This window comes from Typopeltis vanoorti, chromosome 26 (genome assembly GCF_054136105.1).
Source record: "Typopeltis vanoorti isolate ZY-2024b chromosome 26, IOZ_Tvanoo_1.0, whole genome shotgun sequence".
NCBI classification, from domain to species: Eukaryota; Metazoa; Arthropoda; class Arachnida; order Uropygi; family Thelyphonidae; genus Typopeltis; species Typopeltis vanoorti.
The window spans coordinates 26,659,612-26,679,544 of NC_143574.1; the positions used below are offsets into that span (position 1 = coordinate 26,659,612).

At 34.9% G+C, this 19,933-nt stretch overlaps 1 protein-coding gene across 4 annotated transcripts in view; it reads right to left on the bottom strand.

Moving 5' to 3' along the window:
• LOC150092429 (uncharacterized) overlaps nucleotides 1-19,933 on the bottom strand; it is a 366,960-nt gene that overhangs the window by 32,099 nt on the left and 314,928 nt on the right. For all 4 annotated transcript variants that reach the window (XM_090415095.1, XM_090415093.1, XM_090415094.1 and 1 more), the window contains 3 exons: nucleotides 9,883-10,083; nucleotides 8,102-8,307; nucleotides 5,839-6,142 (listed from right to left, as the gene is read on the bottom strand). In XM_090415095.1, the coding sequence (XP_090271221.1) occupies nucleotides 5,839-6,142; nucleotides 8,102-8,307; nucleotides 9,883-10,083 (711 nt within the window). The remainder of the gene's footprint in view (nucleotides 1-5,838; nucleotides 6,143-8,101; nucleotides 8,308-9,882; nucleotides 10,084-19,933) is intronic.

Here is a 19,933-nt window from a genome sequence, read left to right on the forward strand (position 1 = left end):
GGATTCTTATAACCAGTACACTTACTCTTGTTTACGATGCTGTATAAACACTTATCAAGAAATGTACACAAATTGGGAGAACAGCATGATATACACTTGTAGGGCAACATATATTGGTATACTGGAATAAGAGAGAAGTTGAGATGTGTGCAGAGTTTGTGTATTCCTCCATAGGTCACTAGTTCATTATTTAAAACAATAATGCACCTACAAAGACATGAGCAGGTAATATTTACAATGGCCAATATATCAAAATATTGAGCAAAATCTGTCACAAATAAAAAACTAATTTTACAGTAGTTTCAAATAAATCATACCCAGCAAACAGAAAATATAAACAATATAAGACATTATCCTATAGAAATATTCCATATAAAAAATAGAATATTAATTGAAGAGTTTGAGTTATTCTGAACTATAGCTGAAGCAACGAGAGTGAGAAGCAATTATGTCTGTCCAATGTGTGTTCTGGCTGGTTTGCAGAACGAAAAACATGAGTTTTCAGGAAGAAACACTGCCACCTATGTACAAGACCATTCAACTCATCTCCAACTGGAAACTGAAGATTCTTTGTGTCGTAGATGAATTTGAACCCAAGTCTTTTCATCAAATGAGCTGCTCAGGGAGTGGACACAGAAGTGACAAACCAAGGTACCCTGAACCAAGCCTTATTTCATATAATATATATCTGTAGACTGGTTGGTCCCTCCTCTTTTTTCTTGCTCCTTCCCCCAATGCTATCAGAGTATTCGAGAGCTAGGGATGTCTTTCCTGTCTTGCTGAATTTTCTTCACAGCAGCGGGAGCCTGCCTTCTCTCCCAGGTAATTGCCTTACCTAAGTAAAGTAGGCTGCCCTTCCACAAAGCCAGGTCAGCAAGGAAGGATTAGAAAATAACCACATCAAATGATGGATAATATGTATAAAGGAGGCAGTAGATCCCAAAGCCACAATGGTCATATAAAAAGCACAAATGTGACTCTATCCCAACCATATGACAGACCAGACTTAAATCCTTTGAAGAGGTTTGCTCTTGAATGAGGAATACTATATGCAGGCTAAGAACATAAAATCAAATAGAACTAATAAAAAATTATATGTGCACACACCTACTACTGTAGGTCATTATTAGGGCAAACAAGATTAGAAGAATTACTACTGGAAGCAGAAAAGATAAAATAGCACATCACTGGATTGAGTGAAACTTGGAGATTTGGTGAAAATAGTATCGATCTAAAGAATGAACATCTACTCTATAGTTATGGCAATAATCCAAGATCCCAGGGAGGAAATGGCTTCCTAATTAACTACTCCATAAAAAATCAAATACAAAAAATACAGTATATCACAAACAGGACTGAAGAACCCAACCTTAGAATAAACAGCCATTATAAATTAAGAATTATCCAAGTTTATGCACTAACCTCAGGCCACAGGAGAAGAAACAGATGCATTTTATGAAACACTAGACCAACTGGTAAATAGCAATGATATATTCTTTATGATCTTGATGGGAGATTTCATTGGTAGGTAGATGTAAAAGATGCACATCTAGCAACAATTGCAAAATATGGACTGGGACAGGGGAATGAAATTGGAGAAAGATTGATTAATTTACTGAAAGTAGAGGGCTTTATATCATGAATACTTTCTTACGAAAAAAAAAAAGAGAAGGAACAATTGCAAATGGACATGGCAAAGTCCAAATAGAGAAGTGTTTAATAGATTAGTGTGAAATAGATTTAATAATGTGTGAAATTAATAGTGTGAAATAGATTATATTTTAACCAACAGAAAACATATTGTCCAAGACACAGATGTAATATATAGTTTCAATAAAGGTAGTGACCAGAGATTACTGAGATCAAAAATCATTATCAACAAAAGATGAGAAAGACAGAAACTGATCAAAAGTAAAATACCCTCTATTAGTTTACCAAATCTTGAAAACAAAACAAAGAGCTCTTCCAGAAAGAGACAGAAGGAAAGTTTTATAATAATGATATAAATGAAACCTGGATAAAAACTATCAAATGACACATTCCCATCACTGGGAGGTCCCCTCCACTATGAACAGATGCCTCACATGGAGAAACATATCCTTCAGGGATGCTGTAGTAGAGGGAGTGATTGACATCCATATCAATGTCCAACTGACTTTTTTTCTTTTTTTACAGATACCTTCTCACTGTAAGAGAATTTAGCAGATTTTGTTGCTACTGTTGTGTATTGCCTCTTCCTCCTGATAAGTGATGCATTGCTGTTTTTAATTTTCTAGATCTCTTTCTCATTCTTCCAACTACAGCATGCTCAAATATTATGGATGGTCTCCCTCACAGTTAAAGCATTTTGGCATTCTACTTCTACAGTCTTCAATCTCATATCTTTACTGCCACATCAGGCACAGATGGAAGATCCGTGACAGGCAGTTTGAGAATGACTAGAGCATCATAAGGGGTTTTGGGATATAGAGCTTCACTCAGTGGTTGTGATATCCCACTCTGACAGATATTGATGGTTTTGGTTGAAGGTGAAGACAATGTTTCTGATAAGAACCTGATGCCCATCCCTATGTATCATGATTTTTCTTATGGCTGTCACTCCTTGATCTTTGAGTTCTGAGCGTATAAATTCACCGGGAACATTAAGGAGGCCCCACACGGATACTGCACCTTGCGTGTGTGTATGTGTGTGTGTGGGGGGGGGGGAGTTAATGGTAATCAGTATTCCCCCAATAGATGTTAGATGGAGTAATTTTTCCGAATGTACTACTATAGTGCTTCAATAAGGATATCTCCTGAACACAACTTCTTTACAGATTTTGGAGATCCTGCCAACTCCTTCAAACCTTTATAGATAAAGAAAGGTGACATTTTCCCAATTGGACATTCATCTGTTGAGAGTATGATTAGAAACAATGGTGTATTTGTTGCAGCTTGTTTTTTTTTGTTTGTTTGTTTCTTACTTTGCTTTTCTTTTGATATAATGTGGTTTCTGAACTCAATTCGGGCTCGTTGAAGGACCTAATAAACAAGGGATGAAGAAGTGTTTCTTCTCAGGAATTTTGTTCAGCACCAGAGCTTCCCACCATCATGGAGCTACACATGAACTCCTACTGACTGCTTTTGGGAGTAGAATATGACATCCTTGTATAGCATCCAGAGTTGCAAGGGCAACTCTGGATGCTATACAAGTGCCATGGCAAGGTGTCCCTGCACCACAGGGTTGAGACTTACTGAAACACTCTTGACCATTGCAGGCAATCCCACTACACTGATCCAGGACCACCTGTCTTAACGAAGCATTGGCCAGAGTGCAACATTACCAGGATCACACTTTCCTGATATCCTCGGGTTTTGCCACACAGCAAACATTGCCTTGCCACCCACTGTGGCAAGGCAATGGATTCCAGTGATGGTATTCTGGAAGATGGAATAATACCAAAAACCAGAAGTAGAGTGAAGAATACAGGAAGAAAAAGAGAATGAATGTATGAAAAGGACCGTATTCTTCCTGGGAGGTCCCCTTCACCATGAATAAGTGCCTGGGTATGGAAAGATTTGGAAAATAAAAAAAGCCAGAGTTTCTGGGAGGAAAAAATAAATAAATAAAATAAAAACAATGCCTCCATGTATGACTGGCTAACTCACCACCAGTTGAAAAGCACAATAAAGGTTCTTTGGGTGATAGGCTAAATTTGAACTCTGATGTTTTCAATTAAAGAGCTTTATCTATACCACCTCAGCTATGGAGACTCTTCACAGATTGCTGATTTCAAAATTTCAGGGAAAACTGCAACATCACTATTTGTTTGGCAAGCCATAAAAGCTGTCAAAATGACCCATCCACAGGTCCACTTGACTTCATCGATAGCCTTTTGACAATATTCAGGAAGTAAATATTGCTGTTATTTGGAATTACTAGCCAAAGCAACTTAAGACACGTGACCAATGTATTGTCAGTTGCATGTATTTTCTGGCCAGTATGCCTGTTTTTGTAGAATGAGAAACACACCCAGGAGGGATAACTACTAATTTTTTATAAGACCATCTAACTCACATTCAACTGCAACATCCTTATAAAAGTTCTCTGAATCCTAGAAGGGATTCAAACCCAGGGCATTTCAAGCAAATGACATCACTGATAATGGAGCTACATAGGCACTTTTTAAGCTAAGGACTAAGTTTTTCACACTAGCAATAAGTCCTGAAATCAGAACTGCTTGCTGGAAACTGATTCTGCAGGCTATTCTTGAATGGAAAAGTGTTTTATTCATTTTGTGCAGTTATAAAATGGACACATCTCTAAGAAAGAGTTTATATACTCTTTCTCAGCACACATCCATGACTTGAAGACAAATTGCCAATGAGTGTGGTGTTAGTTTGGGTACTGTTAATGTCATTTTAAAGAGGTTTAAGGAGACAGGTACCTTTTCTGCTGAAAGAAAAAGGGAGCAAAAAAGGAAACTACACTTACCCAAGATCATTTACTAGTTAGGAAAAGCAAAATGAATCCAGGATTGTCTGCTGTAGGGTTAGAGACTCCAGTGGACAAAAGTGTACAAAGATTGGAACTGTTGAGAAGTGGAAGGTCATTTTCTCAGATGACAGCCATTTCTTTGTCTGAGAGAGTGAGTACCCTATGTTTGCAAGACAGCAGCTGAGAAGACCTCCCCACCCACCTTCAACAAGCTCCTAAACACCTAAAAAGAGAGTGTGGTTGTTTTACAAATGCCAGTCCAAGATCACTTGTGCCTGTTGACTGTATGATGAAAAGTGGCCAATATATAAAAATATCAGAGAAAAGAGTGGTCCCACAGATCCAGAAAGACAAAGAGCTCATCTTCCAACAGCTCCATGCCACCCTTCAAAAAAAGTTCCTCAAAATCACAACTCTCCTGACATTATCTCAACAGAAAATTGGTGGGCCATTGTGAAAAAGAGACTTGGAAAATTAAATTGTGATACGAAGGATAATTTAATATAACCAATTATGAAAGCATGGTTTTGAGATGCAGAAATAAGAAACGTGTGTTCTACATTGGTAGAGTCCATGCCTAAGAGAATTAATTAACTTATTAGGAACAGAGGCAAACGTAAATTATTGAGTTTAATTTTTGTACTTATTTTCATGCAAGACTAAATTTAAAAAAAAAATAAAAAATAAAAAAAAAATTCGATTATTCAAAGTAATTTGTTTGCTACTACTGTATGTCTTTGTACCCATATTTAACACAAACACAACAACACCAACTGCTGCATTTAGTTATATCCCATTAGTGGAGTATAGATTCCTCTTTTCCTATCTAAGAAAATTTCATTATCATACACATGAAGAATGATGCATCCTACAGATTAACATACAGAATATCTGAGTAGAACCACTCATGGCATGGAAAATTAACAGCAACCGAGGCACACCTACAAGTTTTAAGAACTCCTACATTTAATACCAATTTCACTACTTTGAAACTGGATATATAAAATTCAGCTTCAATTTCAGAGAATACCAAGATATTTCCAAGAAGCATAAATATACTTAAATATCATTTGAGCAAACTTGCAACACAGCTTACATTGTAGTAACTTCTTTTAAATTCATGTTATTACTACAAGGCTTTGGCTGCGACTTCTAGCTATTTTACAATAGTGAATGAATTCACTGTAAGGAACAGATTTTAGAATGTTAAGTATAGTTTGACATGCTACTGAAATCATCCAGAGTATTCAGTGCAGTTATTAGATCAATACCATTATTCAGGTCTATACGTATGAAAGAATTAATCTGCTTATTAGGCATGAGAAATGTCAGCAACATTCCAAATAATCTAAAAATCATACCTGTTGTGAAGAATTGAACAGCACTGTAGGAGGACTCTGAATTGCTGGCATGCTTGCCACTTGAACAGAACTTGCCATACCTGCTAAAGTTCTGACACCAGGAATTGTAGAATCTAATCCACATATTGGTGGAGGACTAACAGGTCCAGAACAACTATGGCCAGTTATCTGATTATGTTGAGTCAGCTGAACCTGTTGAGGCTTTATGGGACATACTGTGTTTGAGTCAACACTCAATGGAGCCTTAGATGTTAGTGCTGAACTGAGGCTGGTGGTACTAGACTGCTGCAATGGTGAGTTGGTCCTGAATATGAAATAAGTATTTAATAAATAAATGCCAATTAGTTTTAATGATTTACAGATTTAGTTCATATACTTATATTCTTAATGCTAAACCTGTGTATATAAAAGCCTTATATTTCAAGATGCATAAGAAAGATTTAGGTCTTTTAAGTTTATTTTCAGTTAAATTTAATGAAAAACATACTAATGGTGCCATGCATTTCATCAACTTAATCTGCGATTAAGTTGATGAACACTCACTACTTATTTGTATATTCATTTCATAAGCTGATATGCTAACTCAGCTTTGATATATTTTACAGATAAAGCATAGAGAGAATACATTAAATTAAACATACCAAGAAATTATAAACTTGGTTTAATCCTTTATCCAAGTGTAAGCAAACAAAGTTTGCACCTGAAGTATTTTCAGGACTGGGGTAACTCATGGTAAAGGTGGTATTACACATCACTTGCCTTAGTATCCCATACTGCAAAGCACATCTCCTTGTGGACATGTATAATGCTATGCATTATGGGAAGAGTCAATACCCAGACTGGTTTCGACCTTTATTGAGGTCTCTTCAGTGTGAGCCAGGCCCAGAGATGATACCAAGGTTGAAGTAATGCAGAAGTCATATTTTTACATACGAGTTGCCAAAAGGTGTCACACATTATTATTATAATACTCTGGATTAGAGATATAGTTGTTGAAAGTTTTTCCACTTGGTTATACTATAAATTAAAGATACCAAGAAATTATAAACTTGGTTTAATCCTTTATCCAAGTGTAAGCAAACAAAGTTTACACCTGAAGTATTTTCAGGACTGGAATAGAGAATTTATTTTTCAGGTAGAGGAGAAAATGACAAGTATTTTGTTAGGTGAATGATAGCTGGATATTACATAAAATAGATGAATATTTTACCAGTCTAAGTGAAATGAATAATAAAAATTTGTACTTTTTAAAGGGATGTTTAGTAAAACAAATTTCAAACCTAGTTCAGGAATGGCTATCGCAAATGTCTTCCATAACTAATGATTATTTTTAAGTTTTTGCTGAATACATTGATGTTTCTTTTACTGTTTGAAAGATAACTATTGAATCAATAGTTATCAATAGTTAGTGATGGCACCCTTGTAATGAAAAAATGAAAAATGTAAGCAAGATTGCACTTATCATTTCCTCTACATTATTCTTAAAGCTTCATTTTCATACAGTTTGACTTAAAGCAGTCAATGTCATATTGATTACTTTATAGCAATAAAGTGAAGTAATCAACCTGACATTCTTTCAAGAGAAACGCAGTAGAACTTATTTTCAAAGCAGCACAAAGGATTTGGGACCCTGGACAACCACAGAAATGAAGACTCACTGCAACATCACTGACCTTTACAGGACAGCCCAAGAACTGACTGATCCTAGCAAGCCATTCAGGACCTGTGTCTTGCTATAAAACAGCAACCACAAAGTAGTGCAAGGCTGCTAAGATCTTCCTGTCTAGATGTTCTACAGGTAGGACTGCATGGAAAATATGGTAGTAGGACATTGTATCTCAGCAAGAGAGGTATGGAAAATAGAGTAGCAAAACACAGAAGATGTAGAGTGAAGAATATACAAAGAACAGAATACACCAAGACAAAAACCAAAAGAGGAAATTGTTGGGCCTAAGGAAATATACTGAGACATGAAGTTAATCATTTATCTGTTCCAGAACAAGAGCTCTAGAAGTGGTCTAAAGAAAGTATGCTCATTAACTTGTAATATTAGGGCATGGTTTGATAAGCAAAGACTTACAAGATCTTTTTTCCGTCCCCACAAAGGTTTGGTGACAATTTTTTACACATCATGTTCATATTGTAACTTGATTTTAAAAGGTGTTAATCAGTGGACAAAATTTAATAAACTTATTAATATTCACCATGTGTTATACTGATAAAAACAGTAAAAAGAATTCCACAACAGAACAGCATTTCCTACCTAAAAGATAAATCTCTTGCTTCTACTGCTGAATCATTCCTTGACTGCGATGTAGTTTCTAAACTTGTGGCAAAAGAATTAGTCGATGGATCTGGTGTCGCAGTAAAAGAGCTAAATGATGTTGGACATGTTTCCTCGACAACAGCAGAGGGACCATTAGGAGGATGTTCTAGAACTGTGGGCATAGGTGGAATACTTTCCCAAACCTTAAATAAAAAGATGCAACATTTCAGTATGAAATAACAGATTTATTATTATTATTTTGCATTACATGCATGCTATTTTTATTTTTTTTAATCAGAAATAATGAATAAAAGTAATCCTATAATTTGTACAATTAACATTCAGAGAAAAATTTTAACCTTCAATATGCCATATTAGCTATTTATTCCATTAATTAATGCTGGGCAACTTCATCCCTACTCCCTTTCTGACATGAGAGTTTTGCTTTAAATACTTCACAATTTGGTTCTGATTTATGCAATATATCCATTCCCTCTCTGTAGATGGTAATAATAGTCCAGAAGCAAGTATTTATCAAAAAGGAAACAACTTTTGATGAAGTAAACCAAACATTTTTTTGTATATCTATATTGTATTTATTTTTTTTTGTATCATAATAAATAATTCTCTCCTAGGTATATAATATACCTAGCAATTATGTGCTTTCTGGCCAATAGATATATTTTTACAAAATAATAATTACAAATTTACTGTTTGGGGATTACAAACTTATGTGAATAGTTGAAGAGATGATAAGACATACTCTAGTGAAATGTTTACAGGATAGAAGTAGGTGACAAATCTGATATGCTATAATAAGAGAATACAAGGAGTAAACTGAGTGCAGTGAGAATTGGGTATCAGAGCTAATTTTTGTTTGCTAAGAGTGAAATGAACCAACAGAAGCGGAATCTGCAAGTATGGTATGGTTTGTGAACTCTTTACACACATAATTTAAAAAAGTAACTTATTTTGCATCCCAATGAGATGCATAATAATGCTTAGATTTGTCAAGGAATATGACAATGCTTTAAAAGAGAATAAAAATACCATCTTAAATTACTCACCTTAACTACCAGGTCAATAAATATTTAAAGAAAAACTGGAATTTCACTACCAGAAGATCCAAGGCTTCAAAAGTCTCATGAAAAATTAAAGATTATCAAATTTTATCAAAAAAAAATCAAAGTTTATCAAATTTAACGCTTCACTAATTATTCCCTTCAACCGCAGTGCCTAAAATGGTAAAAATCAAAAGATGCACAAATGAACATGGAACTAGAAGTTTATTGAAGTAAAGACAAGATCATCATAGAATGAGTATTTCTTGATTAGTAAAAAAAACTTCATGCACAAGTAGCCTGTAATGATGTGAACAGTGTATATTACTTGCTAGCCTTGGTCTATCAAGCAGATAATGTTTCCTCTTTCCAACAACAAATTATGAGTTTGAATTATGCTATAAGCATGGATGCCTGCAAATATCTGAGTGGCATGTCATAAAAAAAAGTTCTTTGGTATCTAAAAGAGTTTCTGGATTATCTAACTCTTATTGAACCCGAGGCACTAATGAAGCAGACCAACACTTTCACAGGTTAGATTCAGGGGAATAAAATCAATTGCAATCGTGGCTACACAAACCAGCTATAATAAAGAAATATATATTACTTTTCACAGCAGATAAATCAAGATACTTATAATTAATCAAATAAATCTTGAAACTAGGAATCTATAGAATATTTTGATTTACTCAGTCCAAATGATATTTCCAAAGTTACCTTTTTAACAGAGGCAATTTTCATATTTAATTCATCAGTTGATGGAGACATAGGTGACTGAACACCAACTGCAGATGTGCTATTAGAAACTTGAATATTGTGCCCTAAGTTAATAGCCTTATTATTTCCTGATTTTTCTGCCAATTGAGCAAGTTCTGAGTCAAATGTGAAATCCAATTTCATATCTGTACCTTCTTCTGCCTACAAGAAGAATGTATATTACTTTTAAGGAAGACTTTCTAATGAGTGTAAAGCAACCAATGCATTCTAATTTGAAAAAAAAAAAATAAAAAAAAAATAACATAATTGCAAAATAAATTTAGTATTCTACAAACCAAGAATTCATTTCTACCATTTAAGTTTTTTTTTTAAAGATTGGAATAGGGCAAGGGCATGCATGGAAGGGATTAGTACACTCCAGATACTGATATTAACAAATAAAATTTAATACTGACTGAAATGGTGAATTATACAATTAAAAACAATTTTAATAATTATACAATTATTAAAAATATAAAATACAATTATATTTAATAAACACATCCTGAACAATAGAATATGAGACAGAATTTTTGTTTCTTACATGGTTTCAGGTTATCTAAAAAATTCCACATAAATGGACTGAAATGAAAGGGTTGGCCATACTCTTAACTGTCCTCCATGCTAAAAGTTTCAAAGTTAACACACACAATATATATATATATATATATATATATATATATATATATATATATATATAGGTACCATGTCTTACAGCTAAAATGATTATAAAGCTAATGTACTGTATCTGTTAATTGTGAGTGCTTTGTTCTAGCTAGTTTGGCTTCTTTGTGGGATGAAAAACCCTTTGAGTCTTGATAGTGAACTAGAAAAAATAAGAACTAAGCATGACAGAAAAAGGACAGGATTATGTTTCGGTAGTACCGATGGTGACCAGAACTGTCATCACTCCACTAAAGGATAGTAATGAAAAAAAAAAAAAAAAAAAAATCAGCTAACGCCTTTTTATTCCCGTATATACGGGAGTAGGCGAGGCCATTTAGCCCTATCTCACTTTTGGAGACTGAGTGGGCAGTTCAATCTCCACTGGTACCCAATCAGAGACAGATGGCCCAAGGCTATCACTAATTAAGCGGTACGCAGTGAAGAGAGACGGCTCAAATGTGCCGCCATCTCGTGGTCTCTAACCCTAACACAATATATTTAATGTCTGAAATAATGTGGGTTCTACGGTCGATTTTCTTGAGTTTACAGGACGAAAAACCCGAGTTTCCGGGAGGAAAAACCTGCTTGCCCGTGCCAGAGATCGACTAACTCGGGAACCGGTCGAAAAAAGGCTTAGAAAAATTTCCTCTAGTCGCCGACTAGACTCGAAACCAAGACTTCCTTCGTGCGGCCTAGCGCGGTGGTGTGCAAACGCCACATCCACTGAGCTACACAGACTTAAAGGATAGTAATGAAACCAGTGCAAAATTTTTTTGTGTGTGTCTAGTCTTTTATTATTAAATTCCCATTGACTATGCCATAGTAAAAATATAAGTCACTCATTGAATTGCACCATTTGTAAATTCCCTTATTTGTTTTGTTCTCTAAGCTTCTCTATCTTAAATTTTGCCCCCCTTCTCCCTTTTTTTTTACCCTTTGTTCCTACTGCACGTAAAGCAGACATTAATTTTAGCTATCGCCACTTATACAATTGTAGTATATTCAATTTCTCATGCTCTGCCTGACAAATTTATTTGATTTACGACTAAAGCAGCCAGGCAGATTATTAGACACTAAGAAATTAAAGAAATGGAACAAAGGCAAGATCTTACCCAAAACCTTCTTAACCATACAGCAATTGCAGACCTGTGAGTACTAATTAGTACTCACAGGTCTGCAATTTTTTTTAAGATAGTGCATTGGCAATGATCAGATCAAATTGTTGTTCAAACAAAGCATTTTATTCTAACTAAAAAAATTGAGGTTACAAACTAAACAAATAGTTGGGAATAACTGTTCCTCCCAGCATAGCTAATTCCAGCAACAACATCACATAATTAAAACAAGAACATTCTGCATTTACGCAACCTAACACGCTATTCAGTACTACACAATACATTCTAAACAAATAGTGAGGAATAACTGATTTTCCACAGCATAGTTAACCTCAGAATTATACCATATACAAATACAACATATATGCCACTCTAACACTCTACTCAGAATTTCGCAAATATTTTAACACAGACACTTTCCTATCATAATTAACTATGATTCTTACATATCTATAATCCACGAAACATCAATATGATGTACTTACAGTTCTTTCTCTACATGAACAGTCCTTTTCCATGAAAAAGTTTCTCTCGGGACATCTCGAATCTTTACCTTGGCTCTGGATAATTTCTTGACTGACATTTCTATACTCTGCATACTGTAGCAGTTGCTTTTGGCCTGAGTAGCAAATGATATCCTTCCTTCTACAGCTGGCAGCTGTCTGTTCACTACACTAGTGGGCATCTTGATTTTTGTAGGGATAGCGGCAGGATGCATTTTGTCAGACGCACCTTGGAAACTATCCAGGAGACTCACTGTCGATAACCCATCAGGGTCATGAGGTACAAACTACCAACCCTCCAGCCATGAGATCCGAACCACTGTCTCTTCTCTTTTTTCCATACCACCAAATAGTAACTAAAAACCGACCTGATCCCTCCCCACCCCATTCAGCCCCTTAAATATCCTTCTCATTCTTTGTTCTCACTCTGGAGTATCTGTGATTACCCTCCGGCGCGATGACGTCACTCCGGTCTTCTCTTGCCGAAAGGCTTTGTTTTAGGAGCATAATTTGTTCGCAAGTTGTTCCCTTTCTTCTATTTTCAAACAATAGTTAAACAGAATAAACACATTCTGCCTTCATCCTGTGGTGTGCATTCTGCCTTCTGTTTAACAATAGTTAAACAGAAGGCAGAATGCACACCACAGGATGGCAAAATGCTGAGAAATTCTGTATATTCAAATCTTATCAAGGGTCTCAAAAATGTGAACTGCAACTTTGTAGTTGCATTTCACACCTCCAAATCTTACCATGGCATGAACCCAGATGTGTATCATGAGTGGAAGAGTAATCTATACTGACGGTTGATGATTTCCATCATCACTGGAGAGTAGCATGGTAAGGAGTCTCATGATACTTTTATTTTTAGAAGGGCTGAATGAAGGCTTCCCTTCTTTGCTGCGAGATAAATATACAATACATATAGATGAAACACACACAAAGTAAAAGTATTATTTATTAAATACATTGCCATATATTTCAGTCTGAAATGAACAGACAATCGTCAGTAGCTTTAAATAGTTGTTCCAAGGTAGAATGCAAACAATTGATTTTCCGAAATAGAACGAGCTGTGCGATGTTAAATCGCTAATAGCATTATGCTTTCACTGAAGAAATAGCTAATTATAAAAGTGTAAAATAAATTGCATTATATATACATATATAAAATTTATAATATCATATTAAACAGATCATCAGATAGATGTAGTATTTAGTTGGTTTCTTAAGGTCTTATGTCTATAAAATATTATTTTTGGTCATAATTAGTAAAAATTTTAATGATGAGTTATTTGAATCAAGCTTTCCCATATTTGGGGTAAGGATAGGCAGTCATTCCGATTCAAGTTAGGTGGTGAATTCACTCTCTTTAAATAGGCATTTGAATTTGTACTGACATCTATGTAGAAGACGTGCTTCAGACCAAAGAATGTTGTGGTCTCCCTTTATATCATGGTGAGCTAATCCAGATATATTGGATCTTTTGTGGACAATATGATTGATGTTCTTGTATTCTTCTTTCTATTATAAACTGAGACCTACAACTTTCCTATATAGCTCTTAATGCAATTAAATGCTCTCTACAACGTTCCTTTAACCACGCTACCAGCCAAGACGTCTACAGACATTAAGGTTATCATGGATGCGAAGTTCATATTAAAATTGTAATACCGTTGATATTGTTTTGAAATATATGATGGATATGAAGCATATGAGGATGTGTATCTGATCCATAATGGCCAGTAAGATGGTTAAAAAACAAAATCGACATCTAAATTGTAAATTCAATGTCCTTGTTGCTAGGCAAATCAAGCCTATGTGCCAAATAATTGGGTTATGAACATTTTTAGACATCCTTTAGCTGACAGTGAAACATTTATTCTTTCAAAAGTATATGAATTCTCCCTAGTTCCAAAAAAGATATCCTATTTAGATTTCCTTTTTAGCATCGAACACAACTTATTTAACCTTTCCAGTGAAGAGGCTAATAATCTCTGCTTAGAAGTTGCATCCATCCTACTTAAATCTAAGCTTCCACCATCTAACCTATCTCCAGCTGAAAAGAAAGCTTTACATTCCCTAAGACACAACAGTCACATTGTTATCACCAAACAGACAAGAGAATAGCTACAGTAGTTACGGATTCTGCAAATTATAAAAGTAAAATCTGTTTTACTACAAGATTGTTCCAACCTACCAGGAACTGGATTATAACCCCACTAACAGGCAATTTGGGAAATTAAATCCCTTCTAGACAAAGTTAAGTTTAGATGCAGACACCATAGAAAAGTTAAAAACGCATTTTGCAAGAACACCGAGGTTTATGGTCTACCAAAGGTTACATAACCTTTCATTCCTGAGGTGTTGTAAATAGAATGACCACATACCACATTATTACTCTTAAAAACAAATAGCACAGATTTAATCATCGTTCCTAAGTGGTGGTGATAAACATGTATTCTTGAAACATATCCATAAGAAAGACATTCCTCTCCGTCCGATTTCAGACTGCATTGATTCACCAACGTATTGCACAGCCAAATATTTAGCAAACTTGCTGAAAGCACATATAGGCAAGTTTTACTTTTTTTTAAAAAAAACCTCTTCAATTTCTTAGGCATATTAAAAAAATGTCTCCATTCAACCTACTCTTGTGAGCTTCAACATAGAATCCCTATTTTCAAGCATGCCTCTCAAAGGGACTTCACAACTACTTTCTGAAATATTCCCACAAGATATAGTAAAACTGTTCAAATTCTTGATGAATTCTGGGTACTTCGTTTGTCAAAATAAATTTCACAACCAAGTAGAAGGAACTGCCATGGGAACTCAACTCTTCCCCCTGCTTTAGCCAACTTTTATTTAGAGCATTTAGAAGACATCCTTTTTTCATCGATATACCCTCAACGTTCAATTTGGGTTAAATATATAAACATTTTGTGGTGTGGCCTCACAATATAGATACCTTACCAATGTTTTTAGCTAATATGAATAACTTTACATCCTTGTATCAAATTCACTATGGAAATTGAAAGAGACAACGAATTATCATTTTTAGACATTCTTCTAATCTGCTCAGCATCAGGTAATTTAACATCAGTTTATAAAAAACCCACTTTCACTGGACATTACATTCTTCAACAATCTGCACATCATCCTTCTCAAAAGACAGGAATCACAAAGTGTTTAATTCGATGAGCTAATACTAACTGCTGAACTCACCATCATTTACAGAAAGAACTGTCAAACATATGAAATTAAATGGCTTCTCCAAAACTCCTACAAACCTAAACCAAACAAGAAGAAATCAATGTCAAATTCTAATCTCATACATCTCCAGGAATTTCAGAACCGATCTCAAGAATTCTGAAGAAATATGATTTAGTAGCGACTTTTATGCATATTAATGAACTCAGCTTAGTTTCTCTCTTCTAAAGATAAACGCTCACCTATGTCTCTTCCAGGTGTATACCAAATTCCATGCAACTGCCCTCTTTCTTACTTTGGACAAACTGGATGCTCAAGAGAAAAAAGAGCACAAGAACTTCAAACATATATTTTCCACAAAAAAATCCAATAAGTCTGGATTATCTCAACATGGAATACGGACAGACCACAACATTCTTTAGTCTGAAACAAGCCTTCTACATAGATGTCGGTACAAATTCAAAAGCCTATTTAAGGAGAGTGCTGAATTCGCCACCCTAACTTGAATCAGAATGATTGCCTATCTTTATCAAAACAATGGGAAAAATTGATTTGAATAACACATCATTAAAGTTTTTTTTTTAAACTAATTATGACCAAGAATGATATTTTATAGACATAAGGCCTTAAGAAACCAACTAGATACTGCATCTATCTGAAGATCTGTTTATTATGATATAATAAATTATACATACATATATATATATTCATATTTTTTACCGACTGAATTTCGAGAATTAGACAAACAATTTTATTTAGCACACAACATTTTCGTCGAAAAGCTGACTTCTTCAGGCATGAGAACATTAAAAGCAAACAAAAAACACCATAAAGAAACATTGTATCACTAAAAAATTGACTAACTGTAGCTACAGTTCGGGCTAAAGTTCTATTGTTAGGCATCTGCGAGTGTGTGACTTTATGACTGCGCCAGTATTTAATAGCAAAGCAAAATGAGTCTAGTAAATTAGAACTAAGGTTACTGTTTATGTGATAAGAATCCAGGACAATTTCTTTAGACTCAACTATGCGCCATTCTACCTCGTCGTGGCATATATGAAGGGTTGATGTGGTGGTCCAGTTTATTTCATGTTGGCAGCCTTCACTATTTGTGTTCACTGAGAACAGGACATGGCTTGAGAGGGCACTTGCTCTAGTTCTGTTGTAAGCAATGTCCCTTTGATATTCCTCGAGAGACGTAGGAGGATGGACTTCTCAGTTTGGCCATAATATGGCTTCCCACAGTCACATGTGATTTTATACTGAAGATGGTTGTGAGCCAATTTTGGTTTGCTTAGAATTGATCTGAGTTTAAGAAGAGTGGAAAAGCACGTTTTTATATTAAATTTTTTTAAAATTCTTCTTAATTTCACTGATTTTATCAACATTAGAGGTCTTATTCACATATCAATTATGTTCACCAACCACCCAAAACTGATGTTATCCATCGGTGAACCACAACTGGCATCATCCACAACATCCCACCTCAACTTCTCTCGTTGCACCTTCGATGATGCCTTTCATAAAGGGGCTCGTGCATTTGTCTGGATGATATCCAATGACAAAGGTTAACAGATCTGGAATCCCCTTTATATGATGACTTGACTGATCTTTGACCATCTCTGAACGCTGATCAATCTAAGTTATGCAAAGAGTAAGATAATCTTCCTCAGTGATTGATGTCCACTATTCAGATTGGCTTCCCTTCTCCAATTTTACAGACTAAGCTGGAAAAGATGCTGAACTGTTTGCCATCAAACCAGGATTCATATCCTCCTCATCGTCCCAGCACTTTCGACCTTTTCTTAACCAGCTACTCTTCACCAATGATGTTTGCTCTCCTCTTGACAAACCTTATCATAAGTTTGCATGTATCATTCTCTAAATGTTGTTCTTCTGATCATTCTCAGTGTCATATCTTGTGGCACTACAGTGGTGTCAGTTATGTTGACCATGGGAAGTTCTGTTTTGTTCTCATGGTCTGATTATTGCTTCCACTCTTCTGATCGAATAACACATCCCTCACTAGGATGAGTGTTTTTATTCCCCATTCCACTAAAGGTTTTTGACCCTTGTTCTCTAACAATTGCATGAAAACAGTCAACACCATAAAATCAGCATATCTCTAATCACTCCAGTCCAAAATTCCACCTCTTATTCAGCTTACGCCACGGCTCATAACTGCAATAAAACAAACCCAAGCCAAACGCTTGTCTCCTATTCAAATGGCAGTCAAGTTTTCTGATTTCTTGCCAAGTCAACTTCTCTTCTTCCATGTTGCACTATTTAATGTGTACATTGCCAACATCTCTTAAAAATAACGCAGATCTGTTGGTATCAGTTTTTGACTAAATCTCTCATATAGATGACCAGGGCAGATCCCCTCACAATTTCCCAAACTATCCACAGTATGTCTCCTCTGAAATTTCACCAGAAGGACATTAGGAAAATACTCAATCAGCCAGACACCAATTTGGATGTCTCATAGCATTTTTCCTTGCCTTAGTGAATTGATTGCAAATTTCCTCTTTGATCATTAACCTCAGGTCAGGTGGATTTTTTCATTAATGCTGGTGTTTACCCAAACTCAGTACTGTCACCTACACTGTTCCTCTTATACATCAATGCTCACTCTCTCTGACATCCAATCCAATTCATAGCTTCACTGATGACACACTCCACTCCTTTCATTTTCAAAGCCTAAGGGTGTCCAAGTAATTTATACTTCAAGATCTTCAGTTAATGCCTCAAACACTGAAGTTTTTAATTTTCAAGTGAGGTGAGGATAACCTGGTGAATTTTAGTGCAACGAAAATGTAATCCTGTCTCGTTCCAAGAAGGAAGACCATATCCTTTGCTCCATCACTTCTAACAACATCTTTCTCATAAACCATGATCAGTGTTCTCTTCTTGGGTTAACTCTCACATTTAAGCTAACCTGGCATAAGCCTATCAAGTTTATAGCTTCCCAAACAGCTTGGTATTCTTTTTTGTTTCAAATAGTACTTCTTTCCTGCTCAACCCTCACACTTTATAAAGTTCGAATCTACCTAACTGAAGAATACTGGTTCCAGCATTTGGGGTATTGCACCTATGACTTCCCTCAGAATGGTTAAATATATTCAGAATCAAGCAATCCACTTAAGTACTGTCTCGTAACTCCCTCCAGTCACTTTCCCACAAATGCTCTGTTGCTGCATTATGCTTCTCCTATATAGGTATATTTCCACGGATGCTGCTCCACTGAACTCGCCGCACACTTTCTTACATACGAACACAAGCAGCTGTTGGTCATTACCCACCCCACAAACAGTTCAACTCCAAATTCATTTAAATAACAACTTATCATTTACTGTCATTCCCTACATCTCTACTTTTTGGAACAGTCTTCCATAAGCTTTAGGTCTTAAAAAAAAAAAAAAAAAACTTGCTTGTCCCCATATGACAGTGGTGTTCAACCTTTTTTACTATGCGATCTACTTTTCTATAAGTTATTCGGCGATCTACTCTCTTATATAGATCCTGTTCCCCCAACCTGATATCTCATTACACACAAATAAACAACTTAATTTGTATATTTAAAAATTTATTTATCACTTTGAATTATTTTAATACAACTAAAAAAAAAAAAAACTATATTGGAATAAAATATTCATTTTTCTATTTTGGAAAACCAAAGTTAGAAAAAACAACAGATTAATTACAAACTTACAAGTTACAGGAAATGCTGGTTAATTAAAAAAAAAAAGTTAATGTGAAATTTCGTATTGTTTGGACCTTGCAATATTTTCATAGTCAAGTTGATATGAAGAAGTGGCCAATCGCAGACAATCATCCAAATGATCATTTGTAATTTGGTTTCTTACTTTTTTATGATGGTCATATTTGAAAAAGTGGATTCTGATAAGTATGTCGATCCGAAACACGACAGAATTTTTCGCGCAATATCAGTTAATATTGGGAATTTTTCATGTGCATACTTCCAAATGACTTCATTATTTATTGATTTTAAATGTAAACTATTCTGAATGTTTATTATCTCAAGTTCTACTTCAGCTAGGTTTATATCAAACAGCCCACTAATTTTATTTGAAATTTCTGTGATGTTCAAGTTTTCTTGAAATGGATTATTGATAAAAGATACAATCATTTCAGTTTTATTAAAATCTTTAAATCATGAATTTATTTCTTCCTCAACTAATTCTATTTCACGAATAAATTCTTTTAAATCATAGTGAAGCATTTCTTGGTTTTTGTTCAAAAATTTTTAATAAATATGGGAGATGTCTAAATTCGCGGTCATTTATATTTTTCTTTAATAAAAGAAAGTATTGTTGGAAAGTTTTTATTGAACTTAACATGTCAATTAAATTTTCATCTCTACCTTGTAACTCTAAATTTAAATTGCTTAATTTCGTATAGAAATCTACTAAAAATGATAAGTGTAACAACCATCTTTTATCACTCAATTGTGGATAAATATCTCCTTTTTCATCGAAAAATTTTTATATCATTAATTAATAC